This window comes from Protopterus annectens, chromosome 10.part0 (assembly GCF_019279795.1).
Source record: "Protopterus annectens isolate FY-2018-M chromosome 10.part0, PAN1.0, whole genome shotgun sequence".
NCBI classification, from domain to species: domain Eukaryota; kingdom Metazoa; phylum Chordata; order Ceratodontiformes; family Protopteridae; genus Protopterus; species Protopterus annectens.
In genome coordinates, this window is record NC_056744.1 from 375442301 (window position 1) to 375464538 (window position 22238).

Sequence of the window (22238 nt, forward strand, 5' to 3'; positions counted from 1 at the left end):
TGGGTGCAGACCTGTGTCAAAAACAACCGAGCTTGAACATCACTAAATCCCTATTCAGATTCAAGATCATGTTCAAATTTACTTAAGTTTAGAGATTCATACATTCTTACTAAGCCTATAGCTGGAGACCATCAAAAATCTCAGTCACATGACCCAATACTAGTGGGATACTAACAGTGCCCCCATTAAGTAGACTTTCTCAATATATTCCTGGTAAAAACCTGTGATCATGCATCCAGTTATCCAGAGTACGTACACTGCTTAATAGGTAAGGGCAGCCTATTCTTGAAAAGGAAGTTATGTTCAGGTAGGTATCTGGTGTTGTCGACATGACAGAGTGAGGTAAGGTCTTTAGAAATGGTGTTTGTTTTACTTCTTGTTCTAGTTAGGTATATGACTTCAAAATGTGCTGGGTCATTCAAAGCAGGTAAAGCTAAACAGAGGTCACCCTTCAGGAGTATGTATGACTCTGAGTAAACATATAGGGATTTTAGTCTATAAAAGTGACTAAGGGTACTGACAGCTGAGATCTTTTTGCTGAGGAAATGTTGAGGTCTCTTAGGCTGTTAAGGTGCTTAGTGAGATACATGTCAAAGGGTGCATTATATTCAATTAATGCCCTAATAAAGGATAAATAAAGTGGGACCTTGATGAGATACCTTGAAGGGTAAGCTGTGTTAGATAATAGGATTTTCATAGGACATAGGTTCATACTAGGCTAACTGCCCTTGTGAGCCATTGTAAGCCTAGCCAATTATCCCTTGTGAGACTCAAACCTTGCACCTTGTGTTTGCAAGGCAAACACCTTAACCATTAGGCCACCCTCACAACCAGAAATGTCACAGAGATATGGTGGTTAAAGGAGAGTCACTTATCAACATACGTACCCAAGTCCCTGACAACTGTGTCAATTTTAAATAGAAAAAACAATCCAAAGGGTAAAAAGGTGACATAGGCAAACCATTCAGTAAAAACTGCAAGAAAAACGCTGCCAAAATAGTTTTCAGTGTGTGATACCTTAAACATCCTGTAGGGGAGGCTCATGGGATATATGCAAATGACCCTTTAAGGACATCAAGTATTTCAGCTATATGGCTTCTCAAACAGAACGTCCATGACTTTTTTACATTTTAAGTCTTTATGATTACATTCAAGCCAATAAAGTGAAAGCCTACTAACTGTAGATGTGAAAGTTTTGACCATTTTATTGACCTCATTAACACAGTATAAGTGGACAGTTTGGCTATAGTTTAGGAAACAGAGGGTCTTTAAACTAAGCTGAAGCCCATAAAGATTTAGGTCCCTGCAAAATATCCCAACTTACATCCAAATCAAAGGGTGAAAAGGTCACACAGACAAACCATTCAGTAAAAACTGCAAGAAAAACCCTGCCAAGCTAGAGTTTTCACTGTGTGATACTGTAAACCTCCTGTAGTGGAGGCCCATGGGATATATTCAAATGAATCCTTAAGGACATCAAGTGTTTCAGCTATATGCCTTCTGAATGTCCATTGCTTTTTTTACTTTTTAAGCCTTTACGGTTACATTCATGCCAATAAAGCCTAACCCTACTAGGTTCATAGGTTCATAGGTAGGTACTAGGCTATCTGCCTGAAGGCATTTACAAGCCTAGCCAGAATGTGTTGGCTTATGCCACCCCCTTACATTAGTTCCCTGTGCCTCTGTCCAGCAGAGCCACTGAAGTGATCCCCGGGGTAAACTTTCTCTTTCCCATCCACTCGTCAAGGTTTCTCTTGAAGAGTGTTATCGAGGAGCTCTGCGTAATGTAGATTGGAATCTTGTTCCAAAGCATGGGAAGTCTCTGGGACAGGAATCTATCCCTCCAGCATGTCTTATTTATTGTTGTGGTGAGGTTTAGATCCCTAGAGCGTGTGGCTTGAAGGGATATTTTTTTTTTAGGTGGAGCATGTCCATCAATTCTGCTTTGGACATGGCCTTGTATGTCAGGCAGAGATCACCTCTGAGTAGGCGGTATGCAACCGAGTACAGCTGGAGTTTCTTCAGTCAAGCTGCATAGGGCATCTGTTTGAGTCCTGTGGACATGCATGTTTTGGCCGTTTTATTGAACTTGTCAGGACAGCACTGTGTGATACCTTAAACCTTCCGTAGTGGAGGCCCTTGAAATTTAAGTAGGAAGTTATCTATATCATAAGCAGTAGTGATGCTAGATTTGCCAAAGGCAACTATGCTGCATTTCTTGATGGTGAGCATATACACCCATGATTAGTACACTAAGTATTTGTTAGGTCCAGCCTTTCCTGGAGAATTTGAGTATCAGAGTGCATTTGATAACCACCCCAGTTTGCAATCATCAGAAAACCTAGGTAACCATAGTCATTTGATAACAGCTTTTATGTCACAGAAATATATAACAAAGAGGGGGGAACCTAGGATAGGGCTTTGTGGGACATGACTGTTGACATTTGTCTGTCTAGAGCAAATACCCCTTCTCTTCACTGTGTGGGTTGTGTCAGACAGCCAGTTACAGGTCAGCAAAAAGAGTAGGAAGAATGTCAGTAATCCCAATATGGGGACAGTGCCAAAGGCCTTGGCAAGGTCCAGACAAGTACTGTGGAATGTATGCCCTTTATCCATAGCTTCAGTAACCCTTTCAAAGATCTAAAAGAGGTTGAGCAGGTCTGCCTTTTGCAAAGCTAAACTGGTGCATATCCAGAGATAAAAGGTCACCTATGTCATTGTTTATTAGTTCAGCTATTTTACATTCCATAGCATTCGCAATAATACTAGTGAGACTAATAGGTCTGTTATGCTTTTATATCTAAGCAGAAATGCAAGCAAAGACATGAAAATAAGGGAAAAAACAGAGTATAAAACAGAAGAACAAAAAGTCAAGGCTACATTATAATAAAACAGAATAAAATGTATGGCAAAAATATAGTATAAAAGAAGTAGCAAAAAACTAGACCACTGTCAACTGTAAGAAAGGTCAAAAGGTAGGTTTTCGGAAGTGCTTAAAGTTGTTCACCATGGGAACTTCCATTAGCTATCTAGGTATCATGTTCCAGTGACAAGATCTTTAATAAGACAAATATATGAATGGTAAAGATTTGGGCTACACCTCTGAGAGAGTGAACAGTCCCTTGATGGTAAAGCACACAGTATGGGATGGTTGGCTCCATGCAAGAAGTAGTCACAAACAAGGTGACCCGAGATATGTAGGGCTAGAAAGACTTTAACTTGAACTTTAAATCCAATCCAGTCATGAACTGGTGCCCAGTGCATCTCACACAAAAGCTGGAGATATGTTGGTAATGAATACTGCTGCAAGCAGCTGGCCAGTAAGTTTTGAACCAGCTGCAAGTGAGCACAGTCAGGACATTCTGAGTACTGGACATTGCAGTTGTCCAAATAAGAGGATACCAGGACATGAACAGGAAGATCTCTAAGTAGAATAAAATGCTTGGCAAGGGCAATGTTTCTGAGATACAAACAGGAAGGTGTGACAACACTACGGGTATGGTTCTTAAGGGTTAGCTTGTTGTTAAGTGCAACACTGGGATTATTTATTTTATTTTATTTATTTTACATTTGTTGACCGGGCTAGTCTAGCTGGATATATTTCCATTTTCAGTAGAGGCCCGGGGAGAAAAGCTCCACACAGATATACAAAAGTATAAAAATATTGTTACATGGTAAATAAAGGATTAATAAACAAAAATAAAACAGGTAGTTATTACATTCTAGATATAAAAACACTTAAGAAAAGTAGAAGTAAACAGAATATTGCTTAAGAACGTTAAAACAGATATAATACAGTAAGAGTTATGTACAATAGTTCACATCAGGTAGAAGGATTTAAACAATAAGTTGATTAGAGTTTAAATAGTGTCAGTCTTATTTACAAGACTAAGCATTTAAATGTTTCGAAGTTTGGTTAGAAGAGTTAGAAACAGGGGTGAAGAGGGTGGTTAGTCTGGGTTACTACAAGGGCATAGCCAGTGCATTTGGAGGTGTTTTTTAAGTTTTTGTTTAAAGAGTGGCAAGGATGTAATTAGAGTTAGTTCATTGGGTAACAGGTTCCAGTTTTTTCCTGCTGTGTTGGTAAACAGAGAGTCACCAGCTGTATTATTAGACTTTGTTAAGCTAGCAAGGAGTTTGCTAGAAGAACGTAGGGAGTTCAGATTATTATATGGGATTAAGAGTTTTGAGAGTATCAGGGTATTATTGGGTCGATAAAATATCTTTTGGGCAATTATGAGTTGGGGCATTATTAGATGGTTTTGGAATTAGGATTAGGTACCTTTGACATGAATTTATTTTACCATAACCACCATAGATAATGTTAGGGAACAAAATGGGAGGCAAGTCATACCAAACTGGTACTTATAGCCATGGCCGCTGTCTTTGAGGAAATGAGCTTCAAATGATTCGGCATGTATCTCGCAAAGCACATGCAGCAGCTGGAGATACCACAGAGGTTCCTCATCAGGAGAATCCAGGGCCTCAAACATCTGTCCTACACAGATAGGATAAAAGCTCTGTCCCTCTACTCAGTTTCATACAGACTCCTCAGAGGTGACCTCTGTCTGGCATACAAAGCAATCTCAGATCCTGCCTTGATGGGACTGCTGCATATTCACAAGTCAAGCTCCACTCGAGTAACCCACACGCGCGACCTCAACTTGGTCTGTGACATCAATAGGACTTGTTGGTGGGACAGATTTGTCTCCCAGAGACTCTCCCATCTATGGAATAGACTCCTTCTCCACATCAAGCAGAGTACCTCATTATCCATTTTGATGTGCAACCTGGATAACTGGATGAGAAACAGAAAATACACCCCTGGGATTCCACCTGTGTCCCCTGCTGGACAGGGGCTTTGGGTGTTGACTTGTCTAAACATAGGCTAAACTCTTGGTTAGGTTTATAAGGGCCTCAAGGTCAATAGCTTAGTAACTTACTATGATCCTCTGATCCTATGAATGCCATTCAGTCACAGATGCATTCCAAGTCATTAGTCAGATCACTACAATCAGACACAGCTTCTTGAGAAAAGATGAGGTAAAACCACACGTCTTCAATGTAGCAATGGAATGGCTTTTTCTTCATATAATAGCTCCTATGGCAAGCATAAACACAATGAATTGTAAAGGGCTCTTTTATGGAACTTTGTGGTAATGGGCCCTTGTATGGAACTTGTAGTATACTGCAAATAAGAGATGAAGGGGCAGAATAATTCACTCTGGTACTAATCTTTTTGTAAGCACAGAGAGGTAAACTACTCTATAACCCACCAGTGATGCTGCAGTAGAAATGAAGATGGTCTAACAGTATCCCCTGTCCACTGTGTCAAATGCTAATATGAGATCCAATAGGACCAGAAGAGAATAGTTATATCAGTCTCATACTATGACGGGATGATTAAAGACTCTTGTAAAGTTGGTTTTGGTTCTGTTTCAACAGTAAAAGCCAGACTGGAGCAGGCCATTGTTGTCATTCAATGATAATCCAGCTTCACAGAAAGTACCTTCTCCATAATCCTACCCAAAAATGCGGGAGATTGGAAATAGGTCTTTATTTGTTTAGGGCATCAGGGTCTAAACTAGCCTTTTTTTAAGACAGAATAAATCAAATCATCTTGTCCCACATAGATCTGCCTCCACACTAAATACTTGTAAAGTAAGGCAGTACCATTTACTTGGTGTATTTTGTTCCCCAGATAGATTTACCTTCCTGTGTATTAGTTACACACCAAGGCCATAAAGTAGTGTTTCTGCAACTGTTTACACTCCTAATTTCCTGTTTCTACCTCTTCCTTGCTTACACTTACATTACAGCTCCAAGGCTTCCATGTCTTCTGCTGATTGCTTTTCTTTGCAGTCTTCTGTGAGGGGGGCAGGCCAGATCTCTACCTGCTTTTTCTGGTTATACCTTCCCCCATTTTGTATCTCCCTCCTCCCCCATGCACATTAACTAGTCTATATTAGTGGTTCTCCTTGAGCGGCGCCATTTTGAAAGTTATCTTTTGGCCTGCTTGTGGTGAGGAAGCTTCCCCAGACCCCTTTCAGTGTGCATACCTGCAAGTAAGTGCCTGCAAGTGTTTAAGCTCTTCTCAAATGTTTGCGGTGCACCTGGTTTAACAGGCATGTTTATGGTTTCCAACTGAGGTATTTAGCTAACTTTATGTAGTCTAGGGATCTAACTGATGTAGTGATTGCTTTTACTACAGAAACTGTTTGCTGTTAAATATGTTGTTATGCTTACAAGGAATTTGGCTGGAGACGTGTGTTATGTGATGCATACAACAACTGCAGTAAACAAGTGCTACATTCTCCATACTTTCCTTACCTCTGAGCTTACCTACCTAACCACTAATTATTCTTCACAGTCTTGCCTTCTTCCTTCTCCTTGGCTCTACCTGCTCTGTTCGCCCTGCAGGCTCACTCTGCTCCCCTACCCTACCCCCAATTCTCACCCACCCCCAGTGCTCCTACACTCATTCTAGCCATAAGTCTCCTCCCCCTGTCTCACCCAATCCACTCTCATCTCCTCACTATCCCCTCCCTTCCAATCCTCCAATACTCTTTCACCTCTCCCCATCCCTAATCCTTAAAGTTCTAGATACACTTCCATACTCCTCCCTCTTATACTGTCACCAATAATCGTATTACATCCTCAACACCTAACCCCCAACTATTCCATTATACCTAAACCACACCATGTCTTGTTAAACCATTCTCATCCTTTCCCTTGTCCTACTACTCTTAATACCTCTATACCACGCTACCTCCTATTCCTCTTACAAACTATCCCCTCTTCACCCCACCTTCACCCCTAACACACATCATAACTCTGCCACATCTCATTTCCATACTATATCCTCCTCCCTAGTGCTTTCAAACCCACTTTTCTGCTTTAAACTAAAACTCCTATCCTCCTCAATGAAATGTCATATTCCCAAAGCACTATTGTACCCCTCACCAAACTCTAGGAGCCAATCCAAACCCCTGCTCTCATTCCCATTTACCTGCCTATGCCTAGCAGGAGACATACACCCCAACCCAGGACCTAGTACCAGCAGCAATCCATCTCCCCCAATTACCACCCATACTACCAACCCTAAATACCTCAAGATCTTGACCATCAATACCCAGAGTCTAAGAAACAAATTAGCCCACTTCCATGCTTGGCTAATCCATACCCAACCTGACATAGCAGCTGTCTCTGAGACATTGCTAAAACCCATTTCAGACTCTGAAATAATACCCCCTGGGTTTCAAGTGCTTAGACAAGACTGCCTAAAAAAGAAGGGTGGAGGAGTAGCCTTAATCTACTCTAGCCTACTCTCCATCACTCCCTACCAAAATCCTATTCCACAGTTCAACAACGCTGAGCTAGTCATAGGAAATCTCAAACTAAATAACCAGAAAAGCATTTGTGTTATAGCCCTCTATATTCCCCTGGAAACAACATTAACACACTTGAGGAAATTCTTCTATGGGCCTCATATAATATCAAGCTTGAAACTTACATCTTAGGAGATGTGAATATTGACTGGAACAAAATTACTGCCAATAACCCCACCATTTCAATCAATCTATGTAATTTCACTCAGCTCACAAATGCTATAACCAGACCTAATAAAAATACCCCCCCAGGCTCCATACTGGACTGGATCCTTGTCTCCCACCCAAACAAAAGCTCCCACACTGGCACCTTACTAGACTCTATCAGTGATCACTTACCAGCCTTCATTCATAGAGCAACCCCCTCTTCTCCTCATCTACACCAATATATCCATACTCAGAATCTCAACAACTTTAACCCTACAACTTTTTCCAATTCTCTCAAACTGATAAATTGGGACACTTTAAAAACTCTACCTCTGGAGAGTGCTGTTGGATTCTTCAACTCAACCTTCTTAGACACTCTTAACTCCCAAGCATCTCCAACAATAAAATGTATAAAAACCAATTCCGCTCCTTGGCTTAGTAAAGATACCAAAAAACTCATGCAACAAAGGGACAAGACCTGGAAACTCTACCATCATAATAGGCACCCTGACACCCTTCTTAAATATAAACAACTCCACAACTTAGCCAAAAAACGTATCACACAAGACAAAAAAAGCATACTATATCAAACTCCTCTAACCCCAAACAATTCTGGAAATCTATCAACTCACTTCTCAACCCAGGCATCAAAAACAACCCTTGCCCTGACACTAGTAAATATGACCCAGAAATAGCTACTCTGTTCATCTCCTTCTTTACTAACTCTATAGCAGAACTCACTAAAACATCCCAAACAACAACACCTCCCCCCAAATCACACCCTCTGCCCAACATTCCATCCCAAACTCACCTCCCATATTCCACCTCAAACCCATCCCCACCTCATATATAAAAAAATTCTCTCTAAGCTTAAGCCTTGCTCCAATGCCCCTGACAATATCCCCTCACTCTTTTTAAGAATTGCAGCAGGCAGCATCGCCATCCCCATTAGCATACCCATCAACAGATCCATACAAGAATCATATGTCCCCAAACTGTGGCGTGCAGCCTTTATCCTACCCCTCCATAAAGGAGGCAAAAATAATAACATCTCCAACTTCTGACCCATAGCGATTCTCTCCCCTATTTCAAAAATTCTTGAGAAATGCATCCACCTCCAGCTCATGCCATTCATTACACATAACCAACTCCTCACCCCAACACAACACATGTTCTGTCCTGGCCATAGCACAATAACAGCTCTTCCCTCTTTTCTAGACATCATAAACAATGCCCGTGACTCCAGAGAACTTGTACCCACAGTCCTCCTTGACCTCTCCAAGGCTTTCAACACAGTCTCCCATACCCACCTTCTTCACCACCTTTCCAATCTTAACCTCTCACAAAACACCATTACCTGGTTCAGCAGCTGCCTCTCTGACAGATCTCAGGCAGTAAAATGGAAGATTGGCACCTCAGCCTTCCTTCCTACCCCAACTGGGGTACCCTAGGGATCCATTCTTGGCCCTATGCTCTTCAATATCTTCATTAATGATTTCCATGCAGCCATTCCTAACACTAAGATAGTACAATATGCAGATGACTCAACTTTAGTTTGCTCTGCATCAAACCTCCCTGAGCTTCAAACAAAAACTCAAACTGCTGTCTCAACTACTGAGAGCTGGATGCTCCAAAATCACCTCTCTTTGAATGCCAAGAAATTAAAGATCCTTCTATTCTCTCCCTCAAAATCTATCTGCCTAGACAAAACCTCTTTCACGATTACAATCCTTGCCAACTCTTCTATAGATGTTTTTCCTTTTGCTAAACGTTTTGGAGTTACTACTGATGAACACCTAAAATTTGATACCCATATTCAGCTAAATATAAAGAAAACCCATCAGAAACTTGGCATGCTGTACAGAAACTCCCACTTCCTCTCCCCCTCAACAAGGCAGACCCTCACCACTACCTTCTTACTACCTTCACTAATGTATGGTGCTCCCCTACTAACCAACCTATCTTTCTCCATCTCTTCTAAACTAGAATCCTGTTACAATAAAATCTCAAAGTTCACCACCACTTCCAAATACTCCACTCACCACTGTAAACCTCTCCACCAACTGCAATGGCTAGAGCTCCCAAACTACCTTGACTACCTCCAACTCATCACCACTCACAAGCTTATTTTCAAACCAACTATATGCCCAGCATTAATAAACATCTTAACATTATACACCTCAAACAGAACTCTAAGATCTAAGCACCAAAATCTAATCTCTGTTTATAAACCAAACCGTCCCACTAGTCAGCTTCTCCTATCCTTTTCCCTCGCCAAAAAATAGAATTCTCTCTCTCCATCTCTAAGAATTTCTGAGAACTCTGAACACTTCAAAATCCAGCTGCATTTTTACCTCTCCCAAAAATCGAAATGCAATTGCACTCCACCTACCTAACCTGCTTAATACATAAATACTTTATAACACACAAAGTTTGATCTTCCTTACACACTATTGATTAACCTTATATACTGCCTTCATGCTAATGCTACCTCTATACCACTCTCAGAGGATTTAAACCTCTGTGCTAATTTAACCTTGTACTACTGTTCTCAACCACTAAACATGTAAATATGAGTTATATCCTTCTCCAAGCTGCTGTTTAACTTTTGTTTAGTTTTTGCTATTTTGTATGTAACATTTGCTTAGTTTGTTTCTGTTTCCATTATGTACTGTACTTCATATTATGGAGCTTGTACTACGTATTATTGGAGCTTTTCTCCCTGGGCCTCCACTGAAAATGGGCTCTTTGAGCCCAGTGGACCTCCCCAGTCATCAAACTGGAAATAAATAAATAAACCATCCTTCAGTATAGATAGTAATACTCCATCCTGAAGAGAGGTTATGACAGTCTGGTAAAGGAATGTACCAAGTTTGTCTAGACAGGACAAGATCAGCCTAGTTGGGCAAGGATCCAATGCACACAGAGGAAATGGGAGGTAAAGTCACAATAACTGGCCAACAGGTGCTCAAATCACATCAAAGACAACTGAATCCCTCTATGACTAACTACATAGACTACTGGGACAGTATGCATTGTGATGCTCATATCTAGTAATATACAATGTTTATTGAACCAACTACACACAAAAATATCTTGATATTTTTTCACTGAAAAAAGGAATGCTGTATATGATGTAGAACAGTGTGCTATGCTATGATTTCTGTATCTTATCAGTCACTGTAGTGTAAGGAACTTTCCAGGTTGGGGGGTGGTATTAAGCCAGTTGTACTGAGAATGTGTAACAAGTAAGATGTAGAATGTGCATGCAGAAGCAGCTATGTCGGGTGTACAATAAACTATCTGTTAAAGTGCAATCATGCCTTCAATCACCATTCAACATGGTGTCAGAAGTGGGATTCTAAGTCGTTTGTCTCACAAAGTGTAACGGGGTGCCATAAGCCTTTTTAGTCTTTCAAAGTGCAATAAAATGTCCAAAGTTGTACAAATCTCTTTAAAATGCAAAGAATGTATGCAGTAAGTCGCATAAGCCTCTCCATGGTGCAACAAATGTCTAAAGTGCTACAGGTGCTTGCATTTACATTTACGGCATATCAAACAAATTTCATAACTGAAAAGTGTATAAAGTGTTCCCATTTTCTTTAACGGCATGTCAGATGGATTTTGCAGACCCGAACCTTTGATGTTTGATGGCAATGCTGCAGAGAATTGGAGTGTATTTGAACGGGAATATATTTTCATACCTGCTGCATATTCTGATAAAGATTCACGCACCTGAGCATTTATATGTCTCAATTTAGCTGGCTCAGTGGCCATTGAGCGAGAATGTTCTTTTGTATATGCACCATCTGTGTATGTGGGAGAGGGTGAAAACCCCATTATTATTGCTCAAGCACAGACACGGAAAGACTCAGACTGTTTAAAATATAAATTCAGGGAATTGTGTAACCCTCAGATGAATATAACAATGGAAAGGCATACATTTAACACAAGGAATCAAAAGCTTGGTGAACTATTGAAGCATTTGTTACTGATTTATGGAATAAAGGAAAAATGCGTAAATTTGGGGACTTGCAAGAGGATTTAATAAAAGACTATCTTGTGTGCGGTATAAATAATGATACAGTGAGAAAAATTCTATTGTGTGTTAGTGAATTAACATCAAGCAAAGGTATTGAAGTTTGCCAGATGTATGAGCTCACAGAAAAACATACGAATATGCTTGCTGTAGCTGCTACCTGCAAATGTCGATAGTGTACAACAGAAATTTAAGACAGCTAAACCTCATAAGTGTAAACTGAAAAGTTTTATCTCATTAACTCCCATTGTTAATTGTCATAATTGTGGGGGTAGTCATGAATCCAAACAAGAAAAGAGTTTAGCTTGTGGTCAGCAGGGTTACAAATACAAAAAGTGGAATCATTTCAAAAAGTTTTGCAAGTCAGCACTAGTTAATAGTGAGATTAATCCAAAGCAAGTGATGAATCAAATCGAGACTGTGACAAGCTTGAACGGCAGTGATGAATCTTTTTATGTTGATGGTGTTTCTGTGGTTGGTGTAACAGTTAACAAAGTAAATCCAAGCATGTCAGCAAAGAGTGAAATATTTTCTACTGTGCAAATTAATGGGAAGCCAATAGAACACAAAGTGTGTACCAGATCCAAATGTAATGTCATGTCAGTAAAAGTTTATGCAAAAGCAAAAACTGGAGAGTAGTTTGACTCCATGAAGTATACAAAGTTAGTTGCCTATGGTGGTGAAGAAATTCAATTGGATGGCACTTAGTCCTTTCATGCCATTTTGCAGGCACCAGGTATGACTTGCAGTTCTATGTAGTTCACAGAGATGTACAGTCATTACTAGGCCTTGAAGAGAGCCTACATATGGTTTTGAGTTTGCTCAGTAATGAAGTTCATCATTTAAATACGAATGAAAATGATATTTTCAAAGAGTATGCTGATCTCTTCACAGATAAATTTGGTAAGCTTCCAGTTATATATTCCATTAATCTGAGCCATGAGGTAAACCCAGTCACTCGACCAGCACGTAAGATTCCAGTAGCGATGCACAGTAAAGTTAGAGTAGAATTAGACAGAATGGTAAATTCTGGTGTTCTCACTCCTGTGTCAGAAACTACTGAATGAGTATCGTCTATGGTAGTAGCCATAGGAAAAACTCAGATGATATTCGAATATGTATCGATCCTCATGACTTAAATAAAGTTCTTAAACGTCCTCATCAGCCAATGCATACAGTAGAGGAGGTAGCAGCATGAATGCCGAATTCCACTGTTTTCTCAGTTCTAGATGCTAAGAACTCTGTTTGGCAAATTTCATTGGATCACAAATCATCTTTATTAATGACTTTCAGCACACCATTTGGGAAATACAGATTTTTGAGGATGCCATTTGGAATCAGTTCTGCCAGTGAAGTATTCTAACGTGCCATGGAAAAAATATTTGCTGGATATCCTTGTGCCATTATAGTTGATGATGTTAACATCAGAGACAATGGAGAAAAAGAACATAACAGAAACTTCAGGAAAGTTCTAGATCATGCACGTGAGGTCAACCTCAAGCTAAATCCTTTGAAATGTCAATTCAAATTGAAAGAAGTTGCCTACGTTGGTCACATGTTCACATGTTCAGGCCTTCAACTGGATGCATCAAAGGTAAAGGTAATCAATGAAATGCCAGTTCCAGAGAATGTGACATCTTTACAGCATTTCCTGGGTATGATTAACTGTTTGGGGAAAGTTCATTCCTAACCTTAGTAAGCTTTCAGCACTGTTACGTGAGTTAACACACAAAGATATAAAATGGTCTTGGTATAATCAGCATGAAAAAGTGTTTGACACTTTGAAACAGAGAATTTCCAGTCTGCCTACACTGAGATACTATGATGTTCACAAACCCGTGACTCTCACTTGTGATGCTTCGCAATTTGGTCATGGCGCAGCATGTTTACAGGAAGGTATTCCAGTTGCATATGCATCTTGTACTCTAACTCAAACAGAAATGCACTACACATGGACAGAAAAAGAGCTTCTTGCAGTTGTGTTTGCATATTCCAAATTCAATGACTATATATATGGAAGACCAGTTTCAGATCGAAATAGATCATCAGCCATTGGTAACGATTTTGAACAAACCAATACATGTTGCTCCAGCAAGATATCAACATGTGATGTTAACATTTCAAAAATACAATTTCAGTATTGTTTACAGCAAAGGTAAACACATGCCTGTAGCGACCAGAAAGATGTCCAAACAGCATGAAAATAAGACAACAGATTTCGAAGTTATGGACGTTAAATGCATTTCATCATCACGGCTTGATGAGTTAAGAAACCATACTGCTAAAAGACTGATGTCAAGACAAACACGGACAACTCTTCCAATTGACAAATGGCTATTAGTGCCAATCACAAAGATCAATGAGGTAATCAAAGCTCATTATCGAAAAAAGTTATTTGCAAAAGGTATACCATGACAGAACCAGTAAACCTCTTCGACCATTATTGCAAATTTAGGTTGTCCGAATGCAAACTTCGAAAGGTCATGATCACATGGGGATTGTAAAGACATTTGTATTGAACCAAAGTCTTACATAATTCAGTCTGAAGGTGTTGATTACATGAGAAATCACAGACACATTTTGCCTGTCCCAGAGCCGAAGCCACAACATACTGTGTGCGCTAGTGATTCCAGTTCCTTGAATAAATCACTAACTGATCAAGTTCTAGAAAGTGGACAGTCTTGTTTGTATAATTCTGATATACCAAATGATGTATCTGTGTCAAATAAATTTGTTCAGACAGATTGTATTTCTAATAATGGTCAAAATTTATATGTGACGAGGGCAGGAAGGGTCTGCAAACCTAATTCTAGATATGTACAGTAAATTGCATTTGTAGTCAGATAGCCAATGTTGAATTGTTTATACAATGTCTAATTCTTGAAAGTGTCTCAAGAAATGTCAATGCAGATTTGTGCATGTATTTACAATGGGCACAAGGTAAACAGAGGATGTAGAACTGTGTGCTATGCTATGCTTTCTGTACCTTATCAGACACTGCAGTTTAAGGAACTTTCCAGGTTGGGTGGGGCGGTATTAAACCAGTTGTACTGAGAATGTGTATCAAGTAAGGTGTAGAATGTGCCTGCAGAAGCAGCTATCTGTTAAACTGCCATCATGCCATCACTTGTCATTCAACATACAATGTTTTCCTTCAAGCGTTTTAGTGGCTTTTCAATGTAAAACATCTCTGGGTATGCTAAGCACTCTGTTAACTGTAACATTCACTTTTCTTTGTTTTTCAGCAATGCATGCAGTTGTAACTTTCCTCTATGGACCTCTTCTAGAAATTGATTTGGTGGAATTTAGCTATTCTGGTAGACAAATGCATATAAATGTAGTTGTTGTTTGTCTTTCAGCTTTTCCCGGTAAGGGGTTGCCACAGCGGAACTCCAGTCTGCTAATGATTGGCAGTAGATTTTTATGAAACGCCGAGGTGCCAGCTCGATGCCCAACCTTCAACAAAGGCATGCCCATTTACACACGCATGTCTTTTGAACACTACCCAACCGTGGGGAGGACATGCAGACTCCACACAGAAGGCACTCGCAAACCAAGCCGAGAATCGAATGGGAGAACCTCTTCCTGTGAGGTAACAGAAAATACCAGGATGCAAAATATTCAAGTACATGCTTTCCTGTACTGTGATATATTGCAATAACAAAGTCTATGAACTGATGGCCTAACACCTTGTGTCTGTTTCCATTATTATTTTTTGCATACAAGCCCAATATTGAAGGTTTATTGTCACCATTTTGTAATTTTTTGTTCTGGTGCACATTTAAAATGTTTACAGAGTACTAAAACTGCTTTCCTGTTTCCTGGTTAATGAACAAGCAAACAAGTCCACCATCGATTTATTTTGTTTGTCAGTGTAAACTGACAGCTTCATGAGTTGTTGTTATTGATCAAATAACTTTCTGATCAATGACCTGCGCAGGTTTGACATTGCTGTTTTGCTGAAAATGCACTGTACTTTTTCCAGTTGTCCTCCTGATAGACAACTACCTTCTGGTGTCTAATTCACTCAGTTTGTCACTGTATGGTGAGAGAATGCTTTTATGCCCAACTTCAGGGGTATTATGCATTGCCCGGTGCACTGACATTACCTTCCTGAGTTATGAAATGCTGCACTGTCTTTAGGCTTTCTACTTCACAACGTAAGGCCCAACTTCCCAAGCCTTAGCTCAGTTTGCTTGTGTAGCAGTGATCCAAAAGGTCGTCAGTTTTTTATTACAGAAAGGACAGAAGACTGGTGATTTCTAACTGGATTATTCTACAGAAGACAACACTCTGATGTCACAGTAGAATCTCTTAGCTCATATGGCTTAGCGGTAATTTACTGTGGCTATGGTATGTAGGGTCCTGGGTTTGAGACTTGCAAGGGCTGATTACTTTAGGGTTGGGAGGGTGGCCTAATGGTTAAGGTGTTTGCCTTACAAACACAAGGTACAGGGTTTGAATCTCACAGGGGATAATTGGCTAGGCTTAAATGGCTCGCAAGGGCAGTTAGCCTAGTACTAATCTATGAACCTAGATGAAAAATAGCTCACAGTCCTTACCTGAAGACTGTGTGTGTGTAATATGCATCTTTAACTTTGTAGGAAAAAAAGGAAGCTCTGTAGCAAAATAGAACACTTGCATTTTCAGGTATATGATCTGGAAATGTGAAGAGTTAGTTTGTTTGGCATTAAGTAATAGAAACTATGCTCCTAGGATTCAAATCACAAGGTCAGAGAATCCAAAACTTTCCAGGCATGAACTCTGAGCACAGAAAAGTGATCTGCTCTTAGGAAATATTTTGGGAAGAATAGTGGACAATGGGGAGTCAAACAAAGTCTCAAAAAGTCCCACTAAACAAATATTTTTTAAATAATACATCATGTCACTAAAGGGACCCATTCCGTATGTAGTATGTTATAACGTTGTTGATTCCATAGAGTAACTGAGTAGCGATGATGTGGAATTCAGTTTCACATCATCATTAGACTTGCTTTCTTACTAGCGATTGTCACATGACTGTTTTATGTCACACAAAGTTCAATACTGTAGCTCTGTCTCCTTAACACATTGACCCCCTCATTCTCTCTTACTGTAAATGTCTTCTTTGGTGCACCCAGTTTTGCTAGTTTATTGCCCTTGTTAATGCTAACTGTTCCAATATACTGGGTTTTAGGCTGTACCATAATGTAATGTTTACTCTGATATAGATATAGATTGCTCTGATAGCCAGACACATGCAACAACTGGAACACCCACAGAGATACCTTACTGAAAGGAATGCACGATCTAAACAACATGTCCTATATGGACTGACTCAAAGTGCTATCCCTACACCTAGTATTCTACAGACTGCTAAGAGGTGACTTGTGTCTGGCATACAAGGCATCCTTCAACCCAATACTGATGGGTTTGCTGCACATCAGCAAGTCAAATGGCATCAGAAATACTTGGTCTAGGGATATAAACCTCTTCTGCGATATCAAGAGAACAGTTTGGAGGGGCAGGTATTTCTTGTGCTGGATACTGCTGCTGTGGAATAGACTCATGTCCACATAAAATAAAGTTCATCCCTGTCCATATTCAAGCACAACTTAGATCTAGGGATGGGAAACAGAAAATTTACCCCTGGAGTGCCCCCGTACTATTAATGGACAGAGGCAGCTCCTAAATGCTTTATCCCATGCACGGGTCCCCTCACATTATCTATGGAATGATCCTAGTTATTCTCATTAGGGGTAATATATAGTATATAATTATTGACTATGGGAGGGTAAAGACAATCTATAACCAAATGGGATAGGTTATTTTGAGCACAAATAGGGAAATTAGCTAGGCTTAAAATGGCCCTCAAGGGCAGCTAGCCTAGTACTTACCTAGTTCCTACCTATGAACCTGTATAGTCACATTATATCTTATTGATTATGTAGGCATCTGGCTAAGTGTCAGCTAAATTAGTTTGTATTTACACCCCCAGAAGATTCACTCCAAAATGCATTTCCCACAAAGAAAACTCTATTTTATTTATTTATTCTTGTTAAACAGGTAAGAAGACTGGTGTAAGGATGCTTTTCAACAATAACCCGGGCTAAAAGACAATACGAAGAAAACATTCAGCTACACTGAGGCAACATAATTTTACACTGTGCATGCATGGACAACATGATTGTGGACACAGACACTATTATTCAGTTGTGATTTCTAACTTAAACAGTTTACAAGTATATAGTACATGGTATACAATTATTATATGTTTGATTTGTGCCATTTAAACAAGTATTAACAACTTAACTTGTGCCGTAAGCCCATTAAAATGAATACTTAAAAAATGTGATGTAGAAATCACAGAAAACTGTGCATTTACCCCTTTGTAATTTAGTATGTCCACAAACATTATCATGGAATATTGCATAAGTCTTGTATGATTGCAATCCCAGAGCAGAATACAGGAAAACACAAATTTACAAATGCGTCTTCATGTTGAAGTAAACTAACCATGAAATGACTTACAGAGAACTTCAATTATTTGTTCTGCAACCTTCTCTCTAGGACCAATGCTATCATGTTCTACAACACAGAGCACCGTGGCCTCATTGTCTTCTTTGGAAACAGTCACTTCAACAGAGCTGATTACTGTATATGTCTTGTGATTAGCCTCTTTGGCCACAAAAGGTTGAGAGCCTGTCAAAGATAAGGTCATAGGGTGTTAAGATAAAAAATATTAGTTTCATGTCATCAAAAATTTTCATTGTTGAGCACTAAAACTACAAAAAGCACAAAAAAAAATCTAAAAAAAAACAGCTTTACAAAAATGTACAAGGCACAAACATGCACTATAATTGCAATGCAAGCACAACTTCTAGTGAGGCAGACAGCCCCAATGTCCCTAGCACAGGTTATAGTACCCGATACCTCAATCATTCCCCTAACCCTAACCAAACCCCAGTCTTAAATCTTGCATCAGCTCAGGACCCAGCTCTAATACAAAAATCACTTCTTCTTTTAGCTTTTCCTGGTTAGGGGTCGCCACAGCGGATCACCTGTCCGCTCATGATTAGCAGTGGAGTTTTACGGTGTCAGGTTGCCAGCCCGGCGCCCAGCCTTCCATGGAAGGCACACACATGCACACACTCATGCCTAGGGCCAATTTAGAGTGTCCAATCCACTTACAGCATGTCTTTGGGATGTGGGAGGAAACCCACGCGTTCACAGGGAGGACATGCAGACTCCGCACAGAAGGCACCCCAGCCAAGGATCGAACAGGAGAACCTCTTGCTGTGAGGCAACAATGCTAACTGCTGCACCACAGTGGCCGCCCCTCTAATACAAAAATCACTGACTTGTCTATATTCTGCACAAATGAAGTAGACTAATTATGTTTCTCCCACTGTAATCTTTGAACAATTGGATTTGAAAAATTGATTAAATGGTTTAATAGTGTCCTAACTGTTAGGAAAGTGGCAACATGAGTTACACACACACACACACACACACACACACACACACACACACACACACACACACACACACACACACACACATGCGTGCACGCGCTCATCCACAATGAATGCCTTATCTCTAAAGCACTGTTTAATAGTCACGATGGCACAGAAAAATGTTAATATAATGACCCTCTAGCAAAAACAGGGTATGCCACTTATAGTAACATACTTAAAGACTCACTCAGAGGAAACAGGAAATTATTTTAAAAATATTTGAAATTAGAGAGGAGAGATAGTGGAGTACATACACATTTATTTACAGAGTCCATAGAAAAAGTGGATGATACAGACAAATGTAGATTATGTACTACGGAACTGGAAACAGTTGTACACTGTGTTGCTGGCTGTAATATACGTATGGTTGAAAGTCTGTACACTGAAAAGCACAATAACATGGCAAGACTGTTGTGGTTGGGATTGTGCAAACACTAACATACTGGTATATGAGAAGCACTGGAAATATGAGCCACAAACAATTACTGACATTGAAGAAGTTCTGAAGACATGGAATAATCCAATATAACAGTAAGAAAGTAGAAAACAATGTTGTAGTAAAAGAAAAAGGGACAAAAGTATTACTAAATCATTTAACCTGCTGAATACATTGTCCTCTGTATTGGTAGATATAAAACCATTTAATACGACATACTAAAACTACAAGAGTAAAAGCAACAGGTCTAATAAAAAATACTTTTCAAACATATTTAAGTATGTTACAAATACATGTAACCTCTAATAAAAATACTTTTACAACATACTTAAGTATGTTACAAATACATGTAACCTCTAATAAAAAATACTTTTCAAACATACTTAAGTATGTTACAAATACATGTAACCTCTAATAAAAATACTTTTAAAACATACTTAAGTATGTTACAAATACATGTAACCTCTAATAAAAATACTTTTCAAACATACTTAAGTATGTTACAAATACATGTAACCTCTAATAAAAAATACTTTTCAAACATACTTAAGTATGTTACAAATACATGTAACCTCTAATAAAAAATACTTTTCAAACATACTTAAGTATGTTACAAATACATGTAACCTCTAATAAAAAATACTTTTCAAACATACTTAAGTATGTTACAAATACATGTAACCTCTAATAAAAAAATACTTTTCAAACATACTTAAGTATGTTACAAATACATGTAACCTCTAATAAAAAATACTTTTCAAACATACTTAAGTATGTTACAAATATATGTAACCTCTAATAAAAAATACTTTTCAAACATACTTAAGTATGTTACAGATACATGTAACCTCTAATAAAAAATACTTGTCAAACATACTTAAGTATGTTACAAATACATGTAACCTCTATATGAACTTCAAGGAAGCCAATTCTGAGTACATTCCAGATGCTGAGAAGAGCACTCTTGGCAAACAGTAAAAGCTAAAGCAGTACTAATTTCATGAACCTTAATCATACCCTGACCTAGGAATATCGTGGGACCCATTCCTGTCAATGTATCAGAAACCCTAAGAATTTGGAGGAAATAGTTTAACTGTCTGCCTTGAAACTGAAGCTTTCCAGTTTAATTTTAGCAAGGGTATGGAGAGCTGGCTGAACAAGAAAAAAAGGAAGAGAGAAAAAATGTGACTAAGCCATTGCCATTAGCTTAACGAGCTGATATCTCATATTTACTGTCGCCCTGCGTCTTACTGTTCCACACTGCTGGTTTGCAACCTTTACTTTATTTAGGATAAGTAAAATGTGGCATCTTATTCCACTCACTGTTCAACTGCTGCTCTCCAAGGAACCACAGGAGCTTGGCTGGTGGTCTGCTGTTAGTTGTCTCACATTCAAGTTCAACGCTGCCGCCTTCCTGCACAGGCCCACCGTATCCACTAATTTTGGGTGTTGTGGGCACACCTGTGAAAGGACAAGATGTTGAGAGAGATGATAAGGTTAGGAATAATGACACATGATCAGACTCATTCAGATTAGATTCACGCTTCTTAAGGAAAAGTGCCCCTGTTAGCTGTTAGTACTTGTACTAGACTATTAGATCTGTAAGCCGTTGGCTATCTAGACCTCAGCTGAACATCAAAAGGTTATCTTAATTTTGTAATATGATGACATTTTCATTAGATATTAGAAGATGAAATATAAATTGTTGGTGTCAAACAAGGTTACTACAAAGGCCTTCATCACCATATACCGTTTTTTCTTCTCCTATCTCCTTTCTGCTTTCTGCCCCAGTGCTCCATCCATTGCTGGGTATTCCAGTTCCTCTCTCTACTCCTGGACTTTCTTCTATATAGAACTGGGACTGGCATGTATCTTATGGGCATACTGGAGGTTCATGCTGGTGACTGCTCCTTCTGGAAGTATTAGTGGGAGTATTAATAATCTGTCCTCATTTCCCACCCCTCCCTTGCATTTGTCTACTAAGCTTGAGGGCTATTAGCATCTTTACTGTCATCTATGGACCACACCATCCCTCCGGGAGTGTCTTAGATGAATGCCCTCCCTTAGAATGAGGAAACCCATCCCTTCCTGTCAGAGCCTCAGATGTCCAGGAAGCTAATCAAACCCTTGTCACATGGGTTGCAGTTAGGGCTTTATATCTCTTACCATGGCACTGGCTGTATCATTTAGTTTCTTGAGTGAGAGTGTTGAAGGTTTGTTCAGTAGTGCTTGAATAATGTCTGTTACAAATGTTCTTGCTCATTACAGAAGGAAATGCATGAGATATTGTCAGATGTAGTCAAGAAGTACATTCTATATGTCAATATTTAGTTTTCTGAAGCGTTGCTGTTTAATGTGAATTTTGTGCGCTCATGCGTGTCATGTGTGTGTGTGTGTGTGTGTGTGTGTGTGTGTGTGTGTGTGTGTGTGTGTGTGTGTATGTGTGTGTGTGTGTGTGTGTGTGTGTGTGTGTGTGTGTGTGTGTGTGTGTGTGTGTGTGTGTGTGTGTGTGTGTGTGTGTGTGTGTGTGTGTGTGCCTGTGCGCACGTGAAAGAGAGTGTGACAACTGAATTTGGTGTCACCCTTAGTTGTTGCAATATGTATAGAAATATTTTGGCATTCATAAATCATCCATTATAAAAACTCAAACAGCAATATTTAAATGTTAAGATTCACAAGTTTTGTTGCACCTGTCAATGGTTCTTTTCACGTTTCTCATTTTTCTTAATGTC

General features: G+C 39.3%; 1 protein-coding gene across 1 annotated transcript in view; it reads right to left on the reverse strand.

Annotated features, from left to right (window-relative positions):
* Positions 1–22238, reverse strand: part of LOC122813145 (cell adhesion molecule 3-like) — a 394215-nt gene that overhangs the window by 161538 nt on the left and 210439 nt on the right. The window contains exons 4-5 of the mRNA XM_044085295.1: positions 20830–20967; positions 18085–18255 (exon numbers count right to left, since the gene is read on the reverse strand). Of these exons, the coding sequence (XP_043941230.1) occupies positions 18085–18255; positions 20830–20967 (309 nt within the window). The remainder of the gene's footprint in view (positions 1–18084; positions 18256–20829; positions 20968–22238) is intronic.